This window comes from Thamnophis elegans, chromosome 1 (assembly GCF_009769535.1).
Source record: "Thamnophis elegans isolate rThaEle1 chromosome 1, rThaEle1.pri, whole genome shotgun sequence".
Classification (NCBI taxonomy): domain Eukaryota; kingdom Metazoa; phylum Chordata; class Lepidosauria; order Squamata; family Colubridae; genus Thamnophis; species Thamnophis elegans.
Window position 1 is genome coordinate 70,575,821 of NC_045541.1, and position 27,761 is coordinate 70,603,581.

General features: G+C 40.5%; 2 protein-coding genes across 4 annotated transcripts; one reads left to right on the top strand and one right to left on the bottom strand.

The window, feature by feature from the left end:
• CPSF7 (cleavage and polyadenylation specific factor 7) lies at positions 1–19,460 on the bottom strand. 3 transcript variants are annotated; one of them, XM_032219943.1, is made up of 10 exons: positions 19,378–19,460; positions 18,826–18,930; positions 7,649–7,867; positions 6,863–6,966; positions 5,755–5,900; positions 4,740–5,145; positions 4,297–4,415; positions 4,039–4,213; positions 3,681–3,854; positions 1–1,847 (listed from the first exon to the last, which is right to left on the bottom strand). In XM_032219943.1, exons 2-9 carry the CDS (start codon positions 18,877–18,879, stop codon positions 3,686–3,688), a joined length of 1,392 nt encoding a protein of 463 aa, XP_032075834.1. In that variant the 5' UTR covers positions 18,880–18,930; positions 19,378–19,460; the 3' UTR covers positions 1–1,847; positions 3,681–3,685. The 3 variants fall into 3 exon arrangements, with proteins under 3 accessions (XP_032075834.1, XP_032075842.1, XP_032075825.1); XM_032219951.1 differs by having other exon boundaries at positions 18,826–18,932; positions 19,384–19,454; XM_032219934.1 differs by having other exon boundaries at positions 19,332–19,411.
• Positions 19,446–27,616, top strand: SDHAF2 (succinate dehydrogenase complex assembly factor 2). Its single transcript, XM_032220005.1, has 4 exons — positions 19,446–19,710; positions 19,819–20,024; positions 21,313–21,422; positions 27,289–27,616. The coding sequence occupies exons 1-4, from the start codon at positions 19,690–19,692 to the stop codon at positions 27,417–27,419; spliced, it is 468 nt and encodes a 155-aa protein (XP_032075896.1). The 5' UTR covers positions 19,446–19,689; the 3' UTR covers positions 27,420–27,616.
• The last annotated feature ends 145 nt before the right edge of the window (positions 27,617–27,761 follow it).

Sequence of the window (27,761 nt, forward strand, 5' to 3'; positions counted from 1 at the left end):
TAAAAGATTGACAATATCATCAAGTTTATTACACAATTTCCAACCTATCAGAAAAAGACAAACAAATCAAATCACGAAGAACAGGAGTGGGAGAGTTGAAGGGAACTGAAGTTATGTTTTCTGTTGTCTGTTTTTCTTCTTCTTTTTCTTCCATTATTTCAAAACAAACTAAAAATGTCCCATTAGGTAAAAAGCAACGTTTCCAATCCATATTGTATACTTTACAGTTTAAGCTCTCTCCGCTGGCTTACATTAACTTTGTTTTCTCTTTAAAAAACCATTGACCATAGACCCTCTTGGATCAACAGCACAAAAGGAGGCATCATATCCCTTGGTGACACAGTCATCCTCTTTAATCTATCCAATTGTTCTCTGAGAAAAAGACAGATCCTTCTATGAGGAGGGCTTTGCCATGCAGTTGGATAGTCACAATGGATGGTTGGTCTTACTAAAGAAATCCAGGGTATTTAACTTGATTTTGTGTAACTGGGGTGCTAGGATGGAGCACTGAAAACTAAAATGCATACCTCAAAAAGTTCCATCTCAAAGATGACACTTGAATCAAGATTTCTGCAGCCACTGTTTTTCCATAAGGGTCCCCATGTAATGTGTTTCGAGTTTCAATTGGTTGCCAGCTGAAAGGCTCATTGGATTCAGGAATCCTAGTTCTAAGTTTACATAATAAAAATTTAACTTTGTCTTTCCCTAGGCTGGCATGCCAGAGACCACTAAGGTTTTACTATGTCACCGAAGCAAACATGTGAGTGAATCCCGCCAAAGGGAAAATTCCAAATGAGAACAAGAGCAAGGGTAGTTTTGGACCTTAATTCAACACTTACATCACACAAAATTTAAAATGCTCAAGGTGTGCTCTAATCAATAATGTCCAGAAGCGTCAGCTTGACTTTGCCCCAATTCCATGTTTCTGTATCTAGTCACAACTCTTCCTCTACAACAAGGAAGGTGATATGCTGGGAAAGAATGGCCTTGAAAACAAATGTGTGTGTAAGAAATTACAACCAGAGTAGCTAATGCATGAAACAAAGCAAGGAATTTGTCAGGAAATCATCTGTAGATAGAGTTCCTGCAATAGCGAAAGACAGATTTATTTTTTAAGGGAGACTCAATGTTGTGGGCAAGCTTAACAGCACAGCCCCTCCTAAAAGTAGTTAGGTTAAATTGGTATGACAACTTTCAGGAATTAAGAAGAGGCGTGACTGGAAGCAGCAACTAGCCTGTTCTCATCCCAGAAAAGGAAAACAAAACTTTTCTAAGCTGTGTACAAAGCTGTTAAGAGTGCAAGATTGAAGCTGCTTTGGAAAAAGGATAAAAATTAAGGAGGACTCTATGCACTGATGCCTAAGAAGACAATGCAGTTTGAATTTTGAACATAAGCTCCAGTGAGGCTATGGTAATATACCTTGTGCTGTGCTGAAGCATGAGGTCTTCCTACAGGAGAGAAGCTGGATTCATTCCTCCCCGGGAGTTTCTAAAACGCCATGGAAAGGAAAGAGGTGACAGACCTCTGTGGAAAGCACCATTCTCTTTGGGTCCAAGAATCCATGGATTGAAATGGCCCCCTGGTCACAGTGGCTCAGACAACCCCTCCCAAACTCCAAGTCATTCAGTGTTCCTCCATCAAGCAACAGCAGCAGCAGCACACTTAGGAAGAACTCAAGTCTTAGTGCCATAGTGTGCCAAATGGAGTCCTACAGGCAAAGTCACTTCCAAGGGGTCTGGAAAGAGCAGAGGGCAGCGGGAAGGAGTGGGTGGAGAATCCCCCATCCTTTAGTCTTGATTAAGGACAGGATATAAGTCCATAAAAACACTGTATGCTTCCAGCATCCCTGCAAAAAGAAAGAAACATAAAATATTAGTCACTTTAAAAGGCATTTTTGAGAGCATAGTTTAGAAAAGGGCAATTCCAAGAGTGAATTCCTATATTCAAGAGGAAATTGAAAATTGTGGGTTGTTTTAGAGCAGTGTTTCTCAACGTTGGCGACTTTAAGTCCTGTGGACTTCAACTCCCAGAATCCCAGAGCCAGCAGGCTGGGGAATTCTGGGAATTGAGGTCCACAGGACTTAAAGTCGCCAAGGTTGAGAAACACTGTTTTAGAGAATAGTTGACCTGGACTAGGATTTGAAGCCAGGTTTATTCTGCCACTGAATTATATAGACTAGCATAATCCAACAACTTTCTTCCCATCACAGAACGGTACCTACCAAAAGAAGACCACCACTCAGGTCTTATGCAACCATTCAGAAATAAATGGATATCAAAAGGTTGTAATTTAAAATTTTTTTTGAAGTATCCAATTCCCTTTAACTCAGAACAGATTACAGTGCAATAAACAGTTAAATTTGAGATTTTTTTAAAAAGAAAAAAAATATTTTACTGATATTTCCCCTTCTGAAATAAGATATGAATTTAGGCATATACTTCACCCAGGAAAGAACAAAGAAGATTCTGCACAAATGTACTTCAGGATTTCCTTCTTGTTTAAGTAGTTAAATTAGAAGCTCTGGTCTGATTATCTACAGCAGTGCTGGATAATCCTTTTGGGCCCAGGGGCCACAGTTCGCTTTCCTGCCTTGCCTTGGGGTCACAGGGGGCATGGCCAGCAATGTGGTCATTTTCCCTGAAAAAAAAACAAAACAGGAAAAACCAGCCTAATTTTGGAGAAGGTGCTAATATTTTAAAGTGATGCTATGGTTCCTTATATCCCTGCAAACTCAAGGCGAGAATTCTCAAATTATGGGTTGTGGCTGCCACAGGAGAATTAACGAGCATAATGGGGAAGATCCCATTTGCTCTCACTCTATTTGGAAGTGGGCAACTCTGCTGAGTTACTGGTCCTGCACTAAACCATTGAAAGGGTTTAGACTTTCCTTCAATCGCCCTAAGAGGTGAACTATCAGACCAGGAAAACGTCATAATGAAGCTTTTTCAGCCAACGCTCAGAGATACAACTCTGGGGGCTGGCTGAAAACACCTCATGCCAAAATCCTGCCTCAGCACAGGGGTTTTTCAACCAGCCTCCAGAGACAAGAGGGAGTCCTATCAGCAGGTGTCAGCAGTTTGCGACCATCCCTGCCAGCTTCCCCATTAACCTGTTGGTAAAGCCGGCAAGGAAAACTGCAAATGGTGATCACCTGACTGTGAGGCCCTTGTAGATGGATTGCCAAGATCACAATCATGGCTGCAGGAGTGCTGCAACACTCATAACTTGGGGGACCAATCATAATCCCTTTGTTCAGCATTGTGATAACTCTGGATGGTTGCCGAACAAATGGTTGTAAGTTGAGGACTATCTGTTCTTGAAGCTGCTTCATATAAAAAGGAATCGACAATAGCAGAAAGAACAGTACTGACGAAGTTATTGATTTTCTAATCCTTCAAGACACCCAAACATCTGAAATAACTGAACTTTACAAAAACACTGAAAATTAAATGCCCACAAATACACGAAAACAACAACAACCACCAGGGTTCAAGTCTTAATTTAACATCACTTTTCCTGCCCAATGTCTATCACTGATTCTGATGACAACAATAAGGACTATGATACCCAATTAGAGGGAAGAGACAGATTGATTTCCTTTTTTTTAAGGGAGGAAGACATAATAAAAACAGACAGGTATATTAACACTCCTTTGCCCCATCTAAAAAGTGTTCTCACTTCTCTCAATGATGCCGATCTCTTTCTCTGTCCCTGTCTCTGTGCCTCTCGTGCTCCCGGCTTCTTTCTTGGAAATAGTCCTCATGTCGATCTTCATTATGAACCACCTCTCGGTGCCTCCTACTGCTCTCACGTGACCGACTTGGTGACCTATCTCGTGATCGATGTCTTTTTCTGGAAAATAACAGAAATATCAAGTGTGGTTAATAGGTTAAACTTGCTGTCAGGTTTTTGTTTTTGTTTTACCAAAGGACACATTGCTTATATGGATATATGAATCCCAAACAATAGGACTGAGTCATGAATATAATAAAACCAGCCAGATAAAACACAAATAGGTTTGCTTGTTGTAACTCACCTCGAGGAACTGCTGCTGCCGCCAGTGCCCATGCTGTAAGACTTAGCTTCAATGCCATGAAGGCAATCCTTAAGCGAAGAGATAAGGACCCGACACCGCTCATCATTTGCTACACGGGACTGTTTAATTACAGCAATGGCTGTAAGCAGGGTCTCAATTGCATCACTGTAATCCCCTGAAGCATAACAACATAAACAAGATATTAAGACTGAGGCCTGAGCTAGGAAAGAAAAGACAGCATTAAGCAACTGCACTTACCTGCACTGGCCCCAGATACAGCCTTAGATATGGCACTGCTGGAAATTGCTCGATTCCTATTCATGATATCGTCAAATTCTGAATCACCAACAGGTGGAGGTAATGGGCCCAACTCCCTGCTGCAGTACAGAAGAATGCACCCATCATTCAGCAGAACTACTTTGGCCACCAGGCATGATTAAGAGCCTCCCCCGCAAAAAGGAAGTGTGTTGCTAAATATGTATCTCTTATTTCCCACCATAGCAGATATTATAGTAATTGTAAGACTGTTGAAATCTTTCCCTGTGATTGAAGGCACTTCCTGGCATTTCTGTATTGCCCAACTAAAACACATTTTTATCCTAACAAATAATTTGCCCAACTAAATCTTGAATTAGACCTAGACACCCTTCTTTGTGCTGCTTCCACTTTAGGCAGATTCTTAAGAGTGGACTCGTTCTCACCTGCTGTGATTATATGGTGCAGAAGCCTTGCTGTAGGCATCTGGTGGAGGCCCCATGGCTGCATTTGGGGGTGGGAAGAAAGCTGGATTGAGGTGCAGGGCAGGTGGCACTGACCCTGGAGGTGGCACAGATAAGTGGGGGGGAAGTCGAGGTGGGGGAGGCATGAGGTGCTGGTAATGGATACCGGGAGGGGGAGGGGGAACTCCAAAACTTGAAGTAAGTGGTGGAGGGGGCGGTAGGGGTGGAGGGGGCAGCCCCATCAGAGGAAGCGCAGAGGGAGGACGGTTGAAGAAAGGTAAAACGGGAGGTTTCTCAATGCGTGGTGGTGGGATAGCATTCTCTGTTGGAGTTGCTCGGCCATCAAGAGAGTCTGAGGAATCCCTTGAGTGAGCCATTGGAGGCACGCCTGTTAGACATCACAAATAAGGAAAAATATTAAGCACATGAGTAATACAGGATTTTTGTTTCATATATCATAAACGTCCAATAAATATTAATTTGTCACATCACTGACAAAATAAAATAAAAGAAATAAAATCCAATTTTGTTCTAATTCCTGATTGCTTATATTATAAGGATAGAGTCTGCTCTTGCGCCCTCATGGGGCTTAAACTTTGTAGAGAGATTCAGGCATCTGATTCAATGGAAACAGGCATTTTAAATTATTCCAGTACTGAAACCTGATCACTGACTAGGACAAATCACAAAAGCCGCAAAATGTAACAACAGTATAATTGCTAATGGATATGGAGCATTCCAGATATGACAACAATCTTCAGAGTTAAGCCCATGTAATTTGGAGGTTGGTAAGCGAGAGATTTTAATGAGCTTCAATTATATTTAAAAGTAATGAAGTCGCCTCCCTTCCCTAAAAAGTATTCCTATTTCTGCAAATGCAAATTAATTTGCTTCTAGCCTACAGAGTTCTGCTCAAGATTTTCAAATAAACTAACCAATGCCTCCCTCTCTGCCTTGCTACCTATTCAGCTAGCATAGCATATCCAGCTAAACTTACGTTTTCGGGCTTGTGCCTCAAACTGTGCAAGGTTTTGCCGGGTAGCCAACTTGACTTCTATTTTATCTCCATTTAGAATCATCCCTGGTAGCAGCTCTAGAAGTTTGTGGACTGAGTTCTCAGAAGCAACAACCACTTCTGCGTATCTGTTCAAAGAGCCACAGAAAAATCATTGGAAGACTATTAGAAATTCTTATAAGGTGTACCATCTAAACAAGGGGAAGGGAAGAATCATTTCTTGTACAATTGTAAATTCCCAGCTTTCCTCATATTTAACTATAATGAGTGAAAAGGGGGGTGGGGGGGAAGCAGCTTCCGTCCAAGGGCTTTGCCTCATCATCCCTGCACAATTCCATTTGACAGTATCTTCATTTCTTTCCATTGCCCACATTTTCTTAGTGCCAGAAGAGTTAAACATTTTAGGTTAAATAACTTGACCCAATTTGTCTAGTTTTTTGTTTCCTCTTTTTTACTTGGCCATTCTTTCTCTTAGCTAATTTCAGACATGCATCTCCCCTTTCTATTCCTTTTCAGTCTGATATTCCTTTCACACTCCTGATCTCAGCAGTCTGCTTTTCCTGCAAACAAATTCTTCCTTCCCCCCCCCCTTCAGGAATCCTACACATAGCTGGAGGGTGAAGGAGTAGGAAAGACAGGTTTCTTAGAGGAGATACACATAACACATATAATAGAAAAACAATTCATTAATTTAAAATGCTGTGTTTGAAGCACCTTTTCTATCCATTTCAAGTCTGAAATATTTTGTATATCTCTGAAGCCTAATTTTTACTTAATTTTTCAAATTAAGTTAATCAGTTCTTATTTCATTCTTTTCTTTATAATGGTCTTATCTTTGCCTGAAGTGTGGCCCTAGAATAGCATTCAAAACAAATGTAAATTTTACCAAAGTAAAATTTTTGTCAGGCAAGCATATTGGAAAACATTCAGCTTCTTTAAAAATTAAGCCACATTGAAAAAGCCAGAATGTTGTGTGCATATATTCATATATATGATGGGTCATAAAGTACTCCACATTACTCTGTAGTATCTTCCATAATGATTGCCCTTCATGTTTCAATCATTAACAGAGAAGCCCTGCATTGCTCACCCTTTAGACTGGCCATTAGCTCTGTTCTCAGCAAATTTCAGCTCCACAACATCATAAACACCTATAGAGCGGATTATTCTGGTCAATTGCTGGTCAGTTGTCCACTGTATATGAAGAGACATAAAACCACAGTATTTTATCTCAAACCTTTGTAAGATTTCTATTTCTTAATTAGTAAAACAATGCAATGTTGCAATTTTCCTTTGCTGAACTCTCATTACATTTCTTTAAGCTAGACTATATCCTCTTACTATATATATATTTACTTCAAAATAGGTTTTTTTTTCTTTTTGGGGGGGAGGGATGGGGGAGAACACAGCAGCTGTAACTTAGAATAAGATTACCATATCTGAGTTGCAAAAGTCTAGGTGATACACAAAATACTCTTCCGCTGCCATCGAATAATCATCCAAATTTCTGTATCTTCAAAATAGCAATCTTAGTTTAAAAGGCAAAACCTCTAAACCAGCTACATTAATTTTTCATCAAATCCTTTGTCCAAATTGATGCTAACTATTTTTCTTCTCCGGTATACACCAACAGCGTATCTCTTATCTATTGTTAAAAAGAATCACTTGTACCAGAAGAAAATTATGTTTTGTAGCATCGAGTAAATGCTTCAACCAATCAGTGCCTCTAAGGCTGTTATAGATAATTTATACCAATTCAAAGTGAACATATGACAAAAGCACATAATGCACCTTTTCTCTGAAATTATCAATGAGGATTTTGTAAAAAGTCAACTTACTATACTATTTATTTCCTGTACTAATTTAGAATACTTACCCAAGAAAAGCTGCCCACATAAACAGCAGCCCTTTTATTGCGCAGTCCACTGTATGTATACAAAATAGCAGGTGATTTGCTGTTTGATTTAGGAGATTGTTCTTGGCGGCTTTCAACTGGTGGCTCAGAGCTGCTAGTGCAACTTTCAGAAGGTTGTGAGCTGGCAGCTAGCACGTCATCATATAGATCCATCTGGTCAGTATTACTAAATTCAGAGTCCTAGAAATAGGAAGATACCACTTAGCATCTTCAGGCCTAGAGCTTTTAAATCTTTTATTATATTTGTAAAATACACTTATATCATCTCCTGAAGGGCTATACAGCTTACAGTAAAACTGACTTCTCCGATCTTTCTTCCTAAAAAACTAAGGAAAAAGTCCAGTGGGATGGATTTATTTACTGATGCATCTAAGTCCCCAATGTCCCTTTCCAAAGGTAATGAATACTTAGTTGACGGTTGTCACTGTTATAAAGATTTTTGCTTGAGGCTTCCATGCTCTCCTGTACTATTGTTACAAATGTGAAATCAACAGCCTTATTTTTTCTCATTCCTGCACTGAAAAACAGGTAACTCAATCAGGCTCTTTCTAAATATTTCCCTGTTACCTAATCAATGATGGCAATAACCTGATTTAGCAAGAGATTGCAACCAAACAAGAGATGGAAATTTATCTCACAAAAAGACAATTTCCCATTATTTCCCTTGATACCATTGACAAATTCCTTAAAGTGAAATTTCAAACTCAGCAAATTTTACATTAGATGAAAAGTTCTATTTGCTGCTGTATTGAGAAACCAAGACCACATCTTGATTTGTTTGGAAGAACAAACCAAATATTGATTGGACTAGAATTTAGCTTAAATTCCGTCAAACCATTTAAAAGATGTCACATTGAATTTAATGAGACCTACTTCATCTAAATCCAACTCACTGCTCAATAACACACACTGATCAACAACACAGACACGTATGCATGGGCACATGCACACATTTTTTAACAGTATATATACTGTTAAAATTATACATTTGCTGATATGGCCTAGAGCAGGGGTGTCAAACTCACGATGTAAACAGTGATGTCACGTGACATATCAGGATTTCCCTCCCTTCACTAAACTAGATGGAGGCGGGGCCAGCATGTGATGTATCTGGCCCGTGGGCTGCACGTTTGACACCCCTGGCCTAGAGAAACACTGGGCAGTGAACAAAAATAAACAAATCTCATGGAAACACCGTAATGTTATCCACGTTTGTCACACACATTACACAGAATTCCATTAACATCCAGTGGATGTTACTTGAGGGAAGTAACTTCATCAGGTCTTCACTGCCTTTTGCAAAGCTAGTGGATTCAAAGCTATAGGAATCTGTGTTGGGAGGGTGGCAAGAAACATAAATAGAGAAGGCACACTTCCTAGACTCCACCACGCAATGCTCTTTCACCAAAGGAACCTGAGTCATAGCCACTACGCTGGTCAAGTGGAATGGGCAGAAACCACTGGCGATGTCCCAGATTAACTTAACTTCATGCAATGTAGGGATTTAAAAGTAACAACCAGTACCTTGAATTGCAGTTCATGTCGCATTAGTGTGATGCAGGCGCCCCTCATACTGCATTTGCCACTGTACTGGAAATCAGCTGGTGTTTCAACATGCCCTTTTAAGGACAACTCCATATAGAATGCATTGCTATAATCCAGTTGGGAAGTGATTAGTCTGTGAGGGGTGCCTCCAGACAACATGCAACTGCCATACAAGATGTATTTCCTCCTGGTCATGGCTGCTACTTCAAGCAGGAACCATGAATATCTCCAGATTCTGCACTAAATCTGAGTGGCACCCCATCTGGAATTAAGGACTGGTTCTATTCAAGACTTGTCAAGTTTGAGGCATGCTTGTTCTTACCCATTCTGATCCTCACCTCACTGGGAAAACATTTTGATGACTTGGGGCAGTGATATATAACTACCATGGCATACTGATTATACTTAACCCTATACTAACAGGATTGCAAGCAGATCATATGTAACAATTCTGTTAATATACTGAAATGGCACACAAAATTCATCTACTTTTGAGTTAGTGCCATCACTGCCAATTTATTTTCACATGTCTATGACTGAACATGGGCAAGAGTAAATAATGGGGATGACCTTGTGGCAATAAGGACAAAATGTCAGTATTTCTCTGCCCTTATTGCTTTCATGAAAGGTTGTCCAGCAGCCCTTCTAAGGATGGTACGATCACTGCTAGGGAGTGGCACACTATTAGATCCTCTGCAGGGCTGCTGTGAGGAATATCTGATTATTTGGCAAATAAAAGAATATCAGATCTAGACTGAATGAATTCCAACTGGGCACATCTGGCCAAGTGCCAGGGGTCTTGTGTTATGATCTAGGATGTATTTGAGTTGGAGTTTTGAGGTTCCCTATGTATTTCCTTCAGCAACTTGTTTTCTGGAGTTGGGTCCATTCAGTGATGTTAGTCTCCTTGAGGGAGGTGATGGTGTGTCTCCTTCTCATAGTTGAAACCAACTGTTTTAGACAATTATCATATCCTATCTCCAACCCCGTTAAGATGGTTGTCCTGCAGTTATAAAAGACCTTGAGGGAAATGGATTATCTAAACACATTTCAGTCATGTTTTAGGCCAGGATTCAGTATTGAGAGTTTTGGTCATACTTGATGATGACCTGATGTGGAGGTAGGATGGGAGAGTACATCCATCTTGTGCTTTTTGATTTTTTGCTACTGTCGACCACAGTATTCTTCTGAACCAACTCCAAGAGCTAGGAATTAGGGATGCAACAGGGCCCTAAACTCTCTTGCCTCTTGTTCAACATCTACAGGATCTGATATCATCAGCTAATCATATTCCGTTAGATCTTTCAACGTCAAGGGCAGCCAAGTAAGGATGTTCAAGTACCTGAAGGCAGGTTTAGCTGAGGAGGAACCAACTCTCTCTCACCATGATTAAAAAGTGGCTGTGGTTACCTTGACACCTAAGTTCAAGGATTTTGCACTTTCCCATTCAAAGTAGGGAGCAACCTGTGAGTTTTCTTAGACTCAACTCCTACTCAGAGGAGGCAGAAATTATGGCCTTCACACAACTTCATCTGGTGCACTTACAGTATGCTCTTTTCTGAATTTGATGACATCCTAGACACTTGACCCACGGCCCCATGTCATCTCATAGCCTGACTGCTGCAATGCTGGTCTCCATGGGGCTGTCATTAGAGGTTGCTTAGAAGCCTCAACTTGTACAGTGACATGTTCAATAATGGGCTTCATAATCTACACATGTTGCCAGTGTTTTCAGGTAAAATTCATGGTGCTGGTTATCAGCCATAAAGCCTACAGAGCTTTTAGGTCTAGTTATTTATGGTTTTTGCCTGGCTGAGTGTATGCGCTCCAAGTCCCCTTGATTAAACAATGTCATATTCTGGAACCCAGGAATTGTTCCTTCTCTGTATCAGCTCCTGTCCTTTGGCATGAAGTTGTTCAGAGATTGGGATGGCTCCCCATTACTGTATTTCAAAAGGACTGGAAATGCTAGCTGTTCTCCTTAGCTTTGGGGTAGGCTGTTGCCTGTATTAATGTATTGTATAGATTACCAGTTTATAACTATTTTGTAAATCTTTTTAGGGATTGTTGTATCTTTAGTTACTATTTTTATATTCTTTATTTTTGAGCAATCCAGAATTGGTTGGAATTTGCTGGCATCGAAACTGAACGAATTTTGAACAAATAAATTACACAGTCGTTAGAGAGAAATAATATAATACAAATCCTCTAAAATGGTATTAATTTCTCAGAACATGATTAAAAATTAACATTTAAAAATACATCTCAATAATGTGTGGGTGCATATTGATTATTCTGTTTCATTCTCTTACCAGACTTCCACAATTTAGTTAAAGATCAATTGATTAATCTTACTTTGTTAGCAATAACCCTAATTGTCATTATTAGCTGTGGTAGGATTTTAATTTTGAGTAAGTTGGGACTGAACAAAGTATAACTGAAAATGTCATATTGTTGTATCAGTTCTCATAGTGCTAGCATCATATTTCACACATAGAACAGGGCCATGTTATTTGCAGCTCTGCCTCTTCCTGAGGGTACTTGTCTATGGTAGTAGTTTATATGATGTATATGTATCCAGGTTCCTTCCCTTAAATATTGCCACCTGATAGAAACTCTGATGTGACCTTTTATGATGGCTGTCCCAATCCTTTACAATACACCTGAGGGATCGCTACCCTTTTACTCTTTGGCAGGGTGGGGTGACCTGGGTCTTCTCCCAAGCACTGGCCCAGGATGGGGACTGAGCTGGAAGATTGTTTGTCTGGATTGGGGGGGGGGGGAGGAGAAGGGTACCTGTTTTTCTTTTTGTTCTTATGGATTGTTGTGAGTAACAAATAAATATGCAACATTTCAGCTATATACATCGAGATGCAACACTCATATTATTCCCTTTTGCTATAGGGAATACTATTCTCTCTCTCTCATACACACACACAAGAATATGGTCTTCGCTTAGTATCCCTAATTTCCATTGCTAAGCAAAGTGAAACATCACATGACCACTCTAATTAGCAATGGCAGTTCTGGTAATCATGGTTGCAGTCATTAGACAAGAACCATGCCAATGATAGGGACTTTGCCCTTCCAGTTTGCTGCATTCATTTCTGCATTAATGCCCACCAGCCGCCTATCATCACCGTCTCTGTTCTTTTGGTCAAGTTGCACACTACAACCTGGATCCATTTCTTCCTCCACCTGCTAAGGCGGAGTGCAGCGCAACTAAGGTATGCAGGGCAGGTAAAAGTGTAGAGATAGGAGATAGGCAGATGGGGGGAGGAGATGGAGTACATGTTAGTCATAAATGTGGGTGGGCTGCCAAGCACTCGAATTTTGATTGTATTAATTGTGGGGGTGTTGCAATGTCTGTAACTTCAAGGACCTGGTTGTTACTAACATTTGTTCAGTGCTCTTATCATTTGAGTAGTTGTCAAGTGAGGACTATCAGTAAGAAGTAGTAAACCAAAGAAATTAAATAAGTCGAGGTGGGGTTGGGGAAATGCCACTAAACCTATATAATGCCAACACTGTTTCATCTTCCTCTCCATTATTTTTTCTTAAACTTGCAACTCAGTTCTGCTTTAGCATAAATTTAGTTTCATGCATTAATCTCTGTTCTTAAAACTTCTCATCTCTATCAGCATTCAATAAACTCCATTCAAATATGCCTTTCTCAATCTTCACTTTCTTCTTCCACTTGCTGTGATTGGATTCTTATTTATCCTTGCTGTATGAACACATTAAATATTACCTTAAAGATATTGTCATTTCTTTATTGAATATTAAGATTCTCAAGACATTTCAATATTTGCTTTTTAGCACTTAATGGCTACCAGGCAGCCTTAACAGTTGCTTTATCTTTTCAAGCTCATGATGTTTTTTAAAAAAATCTTACTCCCAATATCACTTGTTACTCCTCATGGCCTTTTCAAGGTAGCTGTGTATTCTTATTTTACTTACAGTCACAAACCCAGGATTCATACAGTTGCTACTTGCCTGCTTAATGACTCTGTATTTTGCCATATTTAATGGAATGTAAAAAGTAAATAAAGCCATTATATACTATTGATGAACCAAAAGCCATGATTCTATATAATCTCTTAGCAAAAACATGAGTTCTGTGTGGCACAATATCTAACATAAATATACAGCATTTTAAATTTTGAACTTGTATCTTTTTATAATCTTTATAAAGTTTATTTATTCATTCATTCATTTTCTATAGCCACCCATCACAATCAATGACTGAACAGTTTACAATTCCAAAAGTATAAAACAATAAACATCATGCAAAATAAATATACATAGGAGTTGAGACCTGGCCAGTTAACAGTGAAGGCAAGAAAGGGGGGGGGGCTTAATATTTTCTATTCTGTGCCCCAGATGTGGGAACTGAACCAAATTTTTAAAGCCTTTCAAAAGGGCACTAGGGCTGCGATCATTCTAATCTCCAAGGACAGAATATTCTACAGAGTATGGGCTACTGCAGAAAGGCTTGCCTTCTAGTCTGTGCTCATCGACACTCCTTGGCAGACATGCAACATGCCCAATGTGCTCGATCGAATTGGACAGGTAGACTCTTGGAAAAAGGCAGTCCCAAGCCATATACCGGTAGGTCTTTAAAGGCGACAACCAGCACCTTGAATTGCATCTGGAAGCACACCAGTAACTAATGCAGCTTATGAAGGAGTCCTGCATATTTGGCATCATTTACCACATGCATTCTATACCATCTGTAGTTCTATATCTTTTTCCCTTTCAAAAATTAAATAGGTAAGAATGCATCCAGAGTATTGCTTTCGCAAACGGGCAAGCTTTTATTTGTGGAAAAGAAGGCACAGAGTTCCACTGGATAAAAGGATGAGAAAATATCCTACTTCTTCAAGAAAGTACAGGTAAAACTAGAAAAATTAGAATATCGTGCAAAAGTTCATTTATTTCAGTAATGCAACTTAAAAGGTAAAACTAATATATGAGATAGACTCATTACATGCAAAGAAAGATAGTTCAAGCTGTGATTTGTCATAATTGTGATGATTATGGCTTACAGCTCATTAAAACCCCAATTTTTTGAGTTTTGCCTTTATTTGAGGGGAAAAATAGTAAAAACTGCCCTTTCTCTTTCCTATGTGAATATTTTATGCTTCTGCTGATAGGAAATCTGAATCCAAGCCATGGCATATGTTCCCTTACATTTACAATGAAAAGGGGATGTTAGCATTCTCAGAATATTTTTTCCTTGAACCTCCGAACTTCTGTTCTTTGAATATTTTGAAGAAACAATTTGCTGAAATGCAAAAGAAGTATTTGGCTGATGAAGATATCTGACTTAAGTGCAAAACATTTAGAAAGTTTAGTGAATTATCTCTACAAGACCTAAGTTCTTTAAATTTACTTGTAACTCATGATTGTGGTCACTTGTTGTAACTTATCTTGCCATTCAGAAAATGTACTGTGTCTTACTTAAAACATAGAGATGCCCTCAACTCGAGAGTTTCCAGAGTTGAAATTTGAAAAATAACGACATTGTAAAGCAGTCTGCTTAGACCATGGAAATGATTCTACCACTAGATTATTTTAAAAAATGCATGGAATCTTTACTCTAATCATTTAATATTAGATTGTACCTGTGTAATAGCAAGGTGGCGCAGTGGTTAAATGCAGCACTGCAGGCTACTGCTAGATCAGCAGGTCAGCGGTTCAAATCTCACCGGCTCAGGGTTGACTCAGCCTTCCATCCTTCCGAGGTGGGTAAAATGAGGACCCAGATTGTTGGGGGCAATATGCTGACTCTCTGTAAACCGCTTAGAGAGGCCTGAAAGGCCTATGAAGCGGTATATAAGTCTACTGCTATTGCTATATTAAAACTAAAGCATATGGAAATTGGGAGATTGAGATTGAAGAGAAAAAGACCAGGACTCACAAAACAATATATGCAAAACTATATTACAAGCACACAGAATAAATAATTGATGTAGTAATCAATGTAATCATGTAGTAGTAAAACACTCATTTGCCCATTTATAGGAAGAGCAGTATTGCAATGCCTCAATTTCCAGATTTTCATAGCTTCTCATTTCTTTGCTCGGAGACAACTAAGTTTTCTGCTTATGGGGACCTAGGGCTAAAACTCAAAGCTCCTTTAAGTCAGGTTCACAGGCAATGACAAGTTCACGTCATTCTTGAAAACAGTCCACAATACTGTATTTTCCTAGTGGTGATATGGAAATGGCTCAACATTCCTTTTTTCCAGGGTACTATTTTCAATGTTCCAACCTATACTGTCACCCAAATTAAATCCTGATGGTTTCTTATCTAAATATCAATCTGATCTGACCTTGTTTAATTTTTTTGGAATTAGCCAATATTTGTTGGACACTGCCACTTGCTGTAGACAGTTTAATCTTAGCTTATAGGTCAAAATCCATTCAACAAATCATAGTAACAAATGATCTATCACAAAAGCAACCAAAATCCTTTGAGGATTTATCTGTATTCCTGTTGATGTTCACAAATGCAAACATATAAGTTCCTATGATGTGTATGTCAAGTAACACAAATTATAGACAAATGCAAATCCATATATCCACTACTTTTTAAATCAGTCTTATAGAGGAACCCAAAGATGCACATATGGAAATATATACTGTAGCTTCAAAATGCTGCTTTTCTCCCTCAAAAAAATAAACTAAGACAAACAGATAATTACATTTTAGCAATGAAATGGATGAATGAATGCATAAGTGAAACAATATATATATATAATGTAGGACTCCAAAAATCACAGAACACTTTTGAAGTAATACTTATTTCCTTTGTTTTTCCTCTCCAACTTCAAGATTTAGAGAAAAAAAAACATACAAGTAATTCTATATCAGAGAATAAATGCAATTAAAACCTGCCTGGAACAGAAGACTTCCATAAATAAATTGATTGTAAAGAACAAATAATTGTAAATTCAGAACACTATGATAATATGAAAGACATAATGGACAATAATTAATCATTGATGTAATCCTCTCAGGCATCTATTTAACTTAGAGACGTAAATATAAAGAATTAACATATGCATAGGCCAAAGAATGGCATGCATTTTTTCCTGACTGTTGTAACCCAACTTTAAAAACAAACACAAGAAACATGTCTTATTATGTCTTAATATCACTTCTTGGATCTTTGGAACACCATATAATAATTAGTACAGCAGATTTTGTAGCATGCCATGAAAACTTCTTATACTACAAACCTCCCAGTACACTGGAAAAATTACCGACCAGAATGAAAGTGTAAACAATTCTAACTTGAGGCTACAACATGGACAGTGTCTTTGGCATTTTTGTGGCTCCAGAAAGGAAGTTTCAAACTGATTTCCAGATAATGAATTTTAATTATTCAAAAAGGTTGCTGACTGTACCTCAGATACAGATATCCAGAAGCTATCCATCCTGATTTTTTGTGGGTTGCTGCTACTAAGTAAAGTGCAAGACTACCTAGGAGATATAAAGTTGCTTTGCTCTAGAATACAAATCAGAGGCACATTACTTAATAGTGGTAATTGACCAAAATCTCAACTCAAATACCAAGCAAACATCTCTGAATCCTGTTACAAGAAGTTATTTGATTTAAAAAAATGCAAGTATGAACCCAGAACCTTACATAAACTTTTAACATTTCTAAGAACTTTGCTTAAATTATTAACCTATTCCTTCTAATACTATCTATAGTAACAGGCACTCTCCAGAGTTTTAGAAACAAGTCCAAGTAATTCTACCAGGAGATATAAGCAATAGAACATGGCATCTTCTGCTTGTATATCATGAGACATACCAATTATCTGAGGTGCTTACAAAACTAAATGATAGTGTTTGTTAGTACTAAGCAATTTTTAATGACAGATTGGTTCCAAATCTTTTGCCTGCCAAATTATTGCTCTGCTGACTTCCCAATGTTTTATTTAAAATAATGTATAACTTTGCAACATGCTTGCAGATTCAAATTAAACAGGAATGACAAAGACTGATCTTCCCTCTTCCAAAGTTTAAAGCAATATACTTTTTATTAAATAGATTATAAGGTGTCTCCTGTCTTTTAATTTATTCTTCCTTTATATTTCATATACTCAAAATGACCTATAATTATAGCAGCTTGTAAAACTCTGTTTTCCTTTTGCTGAGGATAAAAGGAGTCTGGATTAAATGGCATGATTGATGGTTTGTCACTGTTTTATTTAGCTTTATTTTGTTGCTATATCAGTATGGCATCAGTAGTGAGATAAGAGTACAGTCCTCAAGTTACAACCATTCATTTAGCAACTGCTGAAAATTACAACAGCACTGAAAAAAGTGATGATGATATTTGGCATTGCATCACATGATCACATTCGACCACTGTATCAGAATGTATTTATGTTAGTTGTAGCATCCTGGGATCATGTGACTGCCATTTGCAACCTTCCCAATCAGCTTCCAGCAAGCAAAGTCAATTTGGAAACTTAGATTCGCTTAAGAATTGCATGATTCACTTAGCTGTAGTGATTTCTTTAACCAGGGCAAAATAGGTTATAAAATCAGGCACAACTCACTTAGCAACCACCTTGCTTAGCAACAGAAAGTCTGATCTCGTGTGGTCATAAGTTGAGGACTGCCTATACTGCTTAACCTATATTGACATGAACTGGTGAAACTGCAACAGAATTACAGAGTTGGAAGGGACCTTGGAGATCTTCTAGTCCAACCTCCTCTGCTCAAGCAGAAGACCCTATACCATTTCAAACAAGTGATAGTCCAATCTCTTCTTAAAAACTTCCAGTGATGGAGCACCCACAACTACTGAAGGCAAGCTGTTTAATTGTTCTAACTCTTAGGAAATTTCCCCTTATTTCTAGGTTGGTTCTCTCCTGGTTTAGTTTCCATCCATTGCTTCTTGTCCTGCCTTCAGGTTTTTGGAGAATAAGTTGCTCTCCTCTTCTTTGTGGCAGCACCTTAGATATCGGAAAACTGCTATCATGCCACCCTTAATTCTTCTTTTCATTAAACTAGACATACCCAAATCCTGCACCCCTTCTTCATATGCAACATCCAAGTCTAAAACAAAACAAAGATCCAACGCCATTTAATAGATACAATCTCACAAAAAGGAAAAGCACACTCAAATACAAACTAAGCTAATTGCAATACTTTTGTGTAAATTTGTCACTGCAGATGACACGTTGCTTTGTTTTCAGTTCCCACTAAAAAGAAAAGTTTAACATGCACAAATTGGCCTTTCCATTGAAAAAAGAAAAGTGTTTCTTCCAAACTGCACTGTTCTTCCTTGCAGATTAAAAGAAAACTTTTTTTGAAACCAACTGGCAAGCACTGCATGAAAAGTTTGTCTCAACTGGAATTGCAAATGAAATTTAACAACCATTACCTGGCATTAAATCCTCTTCAGAGTTAAAATCTCTTTGGGGAAAAAAAGTCAGTTGGGTTAAATCAGCGCACGGTTGCCCCCAAGTACGTAACGAGGTGAAGCTTCAATAAGATCTGATCGCATTTTTGTGCCCCTTTGCCCTTCTTTTCCTTCTCTCCCAATGAGGCCGCATCAACACTTACCTGGTTAAACTCCTCGTCGGCGTAGATATCAATGAGGTCTACTCCTTCCGACATAGTTTCAGGAGCGCCACGGAGAGAATCGGGGGGAGGGGGGGAAGAGCGGCACTGCAGGTCAAAGTAAAGAACCGGGTTAACGCGGACCACACGGATAACCTTTCTGGCGCGGCTACGAACCGGGCCCGGCCCACCTCCTCCTCCGCCGGCAGCAAGGCGGGCCTAGGACCGCAAAGCAACCCCGCCCCCCTTCACTCCGCGCGCATCTGAGGGCTCCGCAGGAGGAGGAGGTCGGGGAGCAAAAAGGTGGGAAATGGAGAATCCCCCACCCACCCACCCACGTCGGCGCCATAACTGCGGCCGCTCGCTCGCGGCAGCCATCGCCTCCCGCTTTCCCGCGCTGGGAAGAGAGCCCGCCCTTTCTCCCCCTTCCCCTTGCCCCCCGAAGGGTCGCCACCGCACAGTCGGCGAAAAACCTCATTTCTCCCCAATGTTAGGCGGCCCCGTTATACCGCGTAAAGGCCCACAATCCCAAGCAGGCCCAAAACGCGCGCGAACCTCTCTCTCTCTCTCTCACTCCACCACAGTAAGGGCCTCCTCCGCCCCTCCTCTTCCGGCTGGCCGAGTCCCGCCTGTTCCGGTCTTCTAATGCTTCTACGCGCAAGAAAGCAGCGAAGCCCAAAACTTCCTATTTGGCTCCCTTCCCGGCGGCGTTCGACGGGTGGCCGTTTTCGAACGGGACCGGATTAAGACGCACGCGCGAACGAGCTTTCTATGGCTAGCTGAGGAAAGCAAGCGCACTCTGGTTCGCGTTACCTTGTTCGTCTATGGTCGAGAGCGAATGATAGAGTCGCTCGGGGAGGAAGCAGGATGGCGGCTCTAATGGTTCGGGTGAGTGCGGGAGGCGGACCGGAAGGACCGGGGAAGGGTCGTTATTTCTGAAGGACGGTCGCTCGCATTTCTCTCTCTCTCTCTCTCTCCCTCTCTCTCTCCTCGCAGCGCGTCTTGCTGCTGCCCGGCTGCCTCTCCCGCTCGCCCAAGTATGGCTATCGCGGGGATTCTCCGTCTGACTCCGGGAAGGACCTGCTGGAGATCCCGCTCCCTCCCTGGCAGCCTCGGCCGCACGAGCCCCTGGCGAACAAGCGCGCCAGGCTCTTATACGAGAGCCGCAAGAGAGGCATGTTGGAGAACTGCCTGCTGCTCAGGTAGGCGAGTTTGCCTCTCTCCTTCCCAGCTAGCGTACAGGTAGTCCTCGAACGGCACTGAAAAAAGTGACATGACCGTTTTTCACACTTACCGCCTTTCAGGCAGCACCATGGTCAGTGATCGAAATTCAGATGCTTGGCGGGTGGTTCATACTTACCAACCACCGTTGCTGTGTCCCAAGGTCATGGGATCCCCTTTTGGCAAGCAAAATCAGCGGGGAAGCCAAATTCACTTAACAATTCACTTGGACTAACTTAACAATTGCAGTAATTCACTTAATAACTGTGGCAAGAAAGGTCGTAAAATGGGGCACAATTCACAACAGACATTTTGAGCTCAATTGTGGTCATAAATTGAGGATTATCTGTACTTAGAATTGCTAGTCTAGGGTTCCACTATTTTAATTTTTACTACTGTATTATTTAGCTGAGACCCTTTTGGGACAAGCTAAATGCTAATAATACAGTAACCATGTTTGAATATTGTACTAAGCATCACTCTTCATAACTTTTACTGGGACTCCTGCTCTGAGATATTCAGCAGAGCATGGAGCAGCACTTAACAAATCTTGAAAAGCGATAGCAGGGTCTGATGTGGTTAATATTTGGATGGAAGACCACCAGGAAATAGCAGAACTGTAAACAAGAATAGGAAGTAAATGCCACAATGGCATATGCATATTGCTTCTATATGGACATAGGTTAGCAATCAAGTTCAACTTGAGAAGATTTTCATTATTTTATTTTATTTCCTGACAAGGCTAGAGTTTTTCTTACCAAGTTTTGTTTCATCAAGTTTACTGTGGGAACTCCCTAAATCCTACCTGTGGAGGACTAGTCCTGTAAAGCAATCTAAACTAGTAGCCATTACCATATATTTTCCCTGTAAGATATTGGTATTAAATATGTGCTGTCTGACATAATCTGTTATTTTGTCTCCCCAGTCAACACAGAAGCATGTATTGTGCACAAAGACATCCTTAGTACAGATGTTTTTGTTGTGAGCGTAGATGCCTCTGCAAATTGAATATTACTTGGGTATCTTCAGATGAGGTAGAATTGTTTCCTGCCTCTTTGAATTATAATGGACAGATAGAGTTAATTAGAATCTACTAAGAGAGATAAGAGAAGATGATCTATTCTTCTAGGAAAATTCAGGTTTTATTCCTGTTGGTATGTTTGAGGTGTGTTTTTTATTCTTTTTTCATTTTGTGTGTTTTAGCTTTGTTTGAGCTTAGCACTTTTAAGTGTTTTGGCATTTTACAGTAGTCTTAATTGTTTTTAATAGTTTATTTGCCAAAGAGAATCTGAATCAAATGAATGAACAACAACTGGACCTTTATGACCGCCTAATAAATGAACCAAGCAATGATTGGGACATATACTCCTGGGCAACAGGTAATGTGTGTTTTGGAGCCAGCAGACTACAGTTCTCAACATATTTCTAATCTCACAATAGTGAGAAAAGCAATATAGGTGATATTTGAGTCTCTGTTTTTTATCTTTATTCCAATTCAGGGATTTGTAGACAGACCTTTAAAAACTATAAAAGATATGTATGGGTCTTGAAATTTTATGGAGCAATGTTCCCTCTAATTTTTTTTCAGTGTGAGCGGAAAAGTATAGTGTTTGAGCGGCACATTTTCATGCCTGAGCACCTGAATTTTTTTCACAGATGTCACCTAAGACAACAACGAAATCAGTATTATTTGAAACTCAAAGTTATGTTTATTCAAGGTACCCGCTTAATTAAAAGTGTTATATAATATCAGTATCACTTAACAACGGTCCTGCTTAGCAACCAAAATGTTGGCTCAGAAACTCTGGCATTGAAGCACGCAAGTCTTAAAGCTGTCAAGTTACAAGACCCTTGCACCCCTAACCCTTTAGGAAAAAAAAACCCCAGGGGTCTTCAAACCTGACAGCTTTAAGCCTTGCTGACTTCAACTCCCAGAATTCCTCCTCCAGTCATGTTGCAGCAACGTCATCTGCGTGGATCTGCTGCTCCATCTTCGTTTTTTTTCACAGGAGGCAGGGCTGCTGCTGAAGATGCCAACGAGCCCCCACCGCCACTAGAATATGCATTTGTTTAGCATGACATAGAATAGTCTTTCAACCAGAAGTATGGAATAAAAGAGAGACTGATAAATATTTAAAAAAATAAAACCAAAAAGCAGCTATTTATTTGAGTTCTAGATAAACATTTAGTTCAGATTTAATAGTGTTTCAGAGATGTGGCTGTCGGCTATTTGTGTATGTATGTTATTATTATGGAAGGTTAGATGAGATTTCACCAACATTATTCACCCCTGATTAATGCATTCATTCTAATAATCGAGTCTGACTCTGAATTACAAATCTATGTCTGAAGAATCTGGGTTAAGTTTTGGATTGGAAATTTGGGGAACATGAAAGTTTATGCATAATTTTTGTAATTTTTTCATTGGGTCTTAATAATGATTTTATTCATTTGGGATTTTTTTCACAGGCTTAACACAGCTCTAATTTTGTCATTAGGAGCAATGTAACATTGGCCACTAATGTATTGTATACAGGTTGCCTTAGAAGGTAATATCTTTTGTATAGTAGGAACTTAAGATAGGCAGACTTCATACAGATAAACAATTGAGAAATATTGTTCTTTTTAAAAAGCAGTGTTAATTGCTGCACCTTTCTCATATTAAGTATATTAGCTCAAGTTCATGTAAGGAAAAACTTTCAGTCTTAAAGGTTTGGTGAGGAGAAATCCAAAAATTCTTTTAAAGAATTTAAATTAAATTTGAGGCTACCTCTGCTTTCGCTCTCCCTCCCTCAGTTGTGCAGCAGCGGCAGCGGCAGCTCTCAGCCTACGGCGGCAGCGTCACACAGGCTGTGGAAGGAGGAGGAGGAGGAGGAGGGAACCAAAGAGAGGCTTTTACCGGGTCTGCGCCCCACAGCCAGGACCGTCCTTGCACCTCAAGCCGCGTTTCTTCCTGCAAAGCCCTTCGGGCAACCCGAGAGTTCCGCTTGACGCCAGAAGGGCTTTGCAGGAAGAAACGCAGCTTGAGGCGCAAGGACGGTTCTGGCTGTGGGGCGCAGACTCGGCAAAAGCCTCTCTTTGGTTCCCTCCTCCTCCCGCTCCTTCCACAGCCTGCGTGACGCTGCCGCCGTAGGCTGAGAGCTGCCGCTGAAACAAGTTTGGGGAGGTCCTTTGCGGGCGGCCAGTTCTAGCCACCCGCAAAGGACTTCCCCACATTTGCTTTGAAAGAAACCTCTGCGCGGCAGTTAGAAACCTCTGCGCGGGGGTTTCTTGCCATGTGCGCGGCCGCGCAGCCGCGCACCTTAGAGGGAACAGTGTATATGAGATAGACTCATTACATGCAAAGCAAGATAGTTCAAGCCATGATATGTCATAATTGTGATGATTATGGCTTACAGCTCATGAAAACCGCAAATCCACAATCTCAGAAAATTAGAATATTACATGCAATCAATAAAACAAGGATTGTACATAGAACAATATCGGACCTCTGAAAAGTATAAGCATGCATATGTACTCAGTATTGGTTTGGGCCCCTTTTGCAGCAATTACTGCCTCAATGCGGCGTGGCATGGAAGCTATCAGCCTGTGGCACTGCTGAGGTGTTATGGAGGACCAGGATGATTCAATAGCGGCCTTCAGCTCTTCTGCATTGTTCGGGCTCATGTCTCTCATCTTTCTCTTGGCAATGCCCCACAGATTCTCTATGGGGTTCAGGTCATTGAACTAGGTTTTGGTGCTTTTGGCAGTGTGGGCAGGTGCCAAGTCCTGCTGGAAAATGAAGTCAGCATCCCCATAAAGCTCGTCTGCGGAAGGAAGCATGAAGTGCTCCAAAATCTCCTGGTAGACGGCTGAGTTGACCCTGGACTTAATGAAGCACAGTGGACCAACACCAGCAGATGACATGGCTCCCCAAATCAAAACAGACTATGGAAACTTCACACTGGACTTCAAGCATCTTGCAGTGTGTGCCTCTATCGGATCGGATCACCATCTGGTCAGGGCAAAATTCCGACTGCACCTAAAGGCACCCAATACTACTCAGCCCACAGCTACCCTCGACTACGCAAATTTATCCGACCCCAACAGCCAAGCCAAATTTCAACTTTTGCTACAGAACAGATTTTCTCCTCTGTTAGCGGACAACTGGAACTCAACAAAAAACTCCATCGATTCACTTAATGAAATCTGCCCAAAAAAACGACGGAAAATAAAACCTTGGATTTCGACTAATACCCTAAATCTTGTTGAACTACGCGCAAAAATAAAGAACATTGACCACAAACTATACCTTTACCTTAACAGGCAAATTAAAAGGCAGCTTAAGGCGGATAAGGAGGCCTGGTGGAATGCAAAAGCCCAAGAAATGGAACGGGTCAGCAAAAACCACGACTCACACTTACTCTACAGCATCCTGCGAAGCTGCAATGGAAAATTTAAAGCAACGAGCTCAAACCTCAAAGATCATCTCGGAAACCCCATAAAATCACTAATGGGTAAACTGGATAGGTGGAAAGAACACTTTAGCCAATTACTGAATCGCCCCCACCCCGCCAGCCTAGACCAACGTCTGATGGAGAATGCGGACTTACAATTACCAAGCGCAATTAACGACCACCCTCCGACAGAGGAGGAAATCCGTGCTGCAATTAAAAGACTTAAGAACCGGAAGGCACCTGGGGTAGACAATATCCCTGCTGAAGCTTTGAAAGCGGGAGGAGAACCGATAGTAAAACAACTGAAATGTATATACTCTGCCATCTGGGACCAAAGAGCCGTGCCTCAAGACTTCAAAGACTCGATTATTGTACCAATCCACAAAAAGGGAGACCCAGCCAATTGCAAAAACTATAGAGGAATAAGTTTGCTATCAACATCCGGCAAGCTCTTAACCTCTATAATCCGATCCAGACTACTGAAAGTCAGAGAAACTAATTGCAGGGAAGAGCAAGCCGGTTTCAGACCAGGAAGAGGTTGCACAGACCAAATATTTACCCTGAGACAACTAGCCGAATCACGCCTGCATTACAAAAAGGACACTTTTTTAGTATTTGTGGATTTTTCATGCGCCTTCGATAGCATAGATCATTCATCGTTGTAGTGCGCCCTTAAAGCTGAATCAATCCCCTATGCTACACTCAACGAGCTTAAAGCTTTTTACGAAGGTGGAATGAGCCGGACAAAATACCTGGGAAATGTGTCCCCACCATTCTCAATAACTACCGGCGTCAAACAAGGCTGTATTATTTCACCAATGCTCTTCAATATAACCATGGATTGGATCCTCAGACAAACTTTTAAAGACACACCAGGCGTTCAAATCGGGGCTCAGCTGTCTCTCACGGACTTGGTGTATGCTGATGACATCGTCTTCTTTGCTGAAACAGCCCAAACCGCCCAAAATACCCTGGATGCATTACAAGCAAATGCTAACAAGCTCGGCCTGGTGATAAATGGTGAAAAAACCAAATTCATTTTCACGGGCACTCAACCAGCTCAACTGCACCTCGAAGGCAACCCTATCGAAAGAGTAGACACGTTTAAATATTTGGGGTCGATCATCGACAGCCAACGTGTAGTGGCTACAAATGACATCAAAAGCCGCATTGGCAATGCTACAGCCGCATTTGCCTCTTTAAGGAAGTGCCTGTGGAGCCAAAATGACGTGACGATTGCGACCAAGATGAGGATATTTAATGCTTCCATCCGCACAATCTTACTGTACGGCTCGGAATCGTGGACTTTACTTAAAAGCAACCTGAACCTATTAGAGCGATTCCAGCTAAGATGCCTGCGCAACACTCTGCACATAACTCTACTGGACCGGTGGAAAAACGAAACGGTATTGCAGCTGTGTAAAAACCAAACTACAATTGAACTTTACCTAAGAAGACAACGACTTAGGTGGTTTGGACACGTTTGCCGTATGGACAATAGCCGATTACCTTACCGATCGATTAACTCGCTGCGACCGGATGGGTGGAAAATCGCACGAAATGCCCCAAAGAAAACGTGGATATCCCAAGTGGCTCACGATCTTCAACCATTCCATTTTTCGATAACCGATGCCCAACAAGCCGCCCTAAATCGGGATCAATGGCGTGCTGTAATCCGTGACGTCCTGCCCCTGGCCTTCACAATGCAACGGTCACTGCCTTATGAACGTTGACATTTACGAAGATTAAGTCCAGTGTGCCTCTCCATTCTTCCTCCATACTCTGGGTCCTTGGTTTCCAAATGAGATGCAAAAGTTGCTCTCATCAGAAAAAAGGACTTTGGACCACTGAGCAACAGACCAGATCTGTTTTTCTTTAGCCCAGGTAAGACGCTTCTGATGTTTGTTGTTCAGGAGCAGCTTGACAAGAGGAATGCGACATTTGAAACCCATGTCCAGGATCCGTCTGTGTGTGGTGGCTCTTGATGCACTGACTCCAGCCTCAGTCCACTCCTTGTGAAAGTCCCCAACACTTTTGAATGGCCTTTTCCTGACAATCCTCTCCAGGCTGTGGCCATCCCTGCTGCTTGTGCACCTTTTTCTTCCACACTTTTCCCTTCCACATAACTTTCTATTAATGTGCTTTGATATAGCACTTTGGGAACACTCAACTTCTTTTGCAATTACCTTTTGAAGCTTTCCCTCCTTATGGAGGGTGTCAATGATGGTTTTCTGCACAACTGTCAGGTCAGCAGTCTTTCCCATGATTGTGATTCCTACTGAATCAGAGTTAGAAACCTTTTAAAGGCTCAGGAACCCTTTGCAGGTGTTATGGCTTAATTAGCTGATTTGAAGGACAATTTGAGCCCAGAATATTGCACCTTTGCACAATATTCTAATTTTCTGAGATTGTGTATTTGGGGTTTTCATGAGCTGTAAGCCATAATCATCACAATTATGACAAATCATGGCTTGAACTATCTTGCTTTGCATGTAATGAGTCTATCTCATATATTAGTTTCACCTTTTAAGTTGCATTCCTGAAATAAATGAACTTTTGCACGATATTCTAATTTTTCGAGTTTCACATATACACAGGATTGAAGTGCATGATTATTATAAGATTTGCAGTGAAGGTATTCAGAAGATGAAAGTAATATTCTTTAGAAAGCTCTAAAATGGTTATTAGCTGATGTTTCATTTTTTATATTTAGCAAACTAATGCAACCTGTTATCTGAAACTTGATTGAAATTTGGAAAAAAATGATTGGATCTGTGGAAAATCTCACTCTTTTTTTCTTCTTCTCAAGAAACAAAGCCTGCTCCAGAAATCTTTGAGAATGAAATCCTACAGATGCTAAGAGAGTTTACTAAAAACAAGCACAGAGAGAAGAGACTACGACAACCAGATCTCGAATATCTTGCTGAAAGCTCCCACTGATCTTGTGTGCATTTCCATAAATGCCCAGTTTAGAGAATCCTTTAAAATGTAGAATCATATTTGTGCTTCGTGGGCTCCTCTTAAACTATGATATACCTAATCTGTGAATTTTCATATAAGCAGCTATTTTTTTCCTGTATTGTACTGCTCTGAAATAAAGCTGTTTTTTCTCCTCAAAAGAAGGGCTGAAACACAGATTGGGTAGTAGTGATGAGATCACTACTGCACTTTAGAAATGTATTTTATTTATTAAATTTTTAAACCATTGTAGTCATGCAGATCTTGGCAATTTAACAGAAGTTGAAATAATTGTAATATATATTTTTTAAATTATTTAAACTG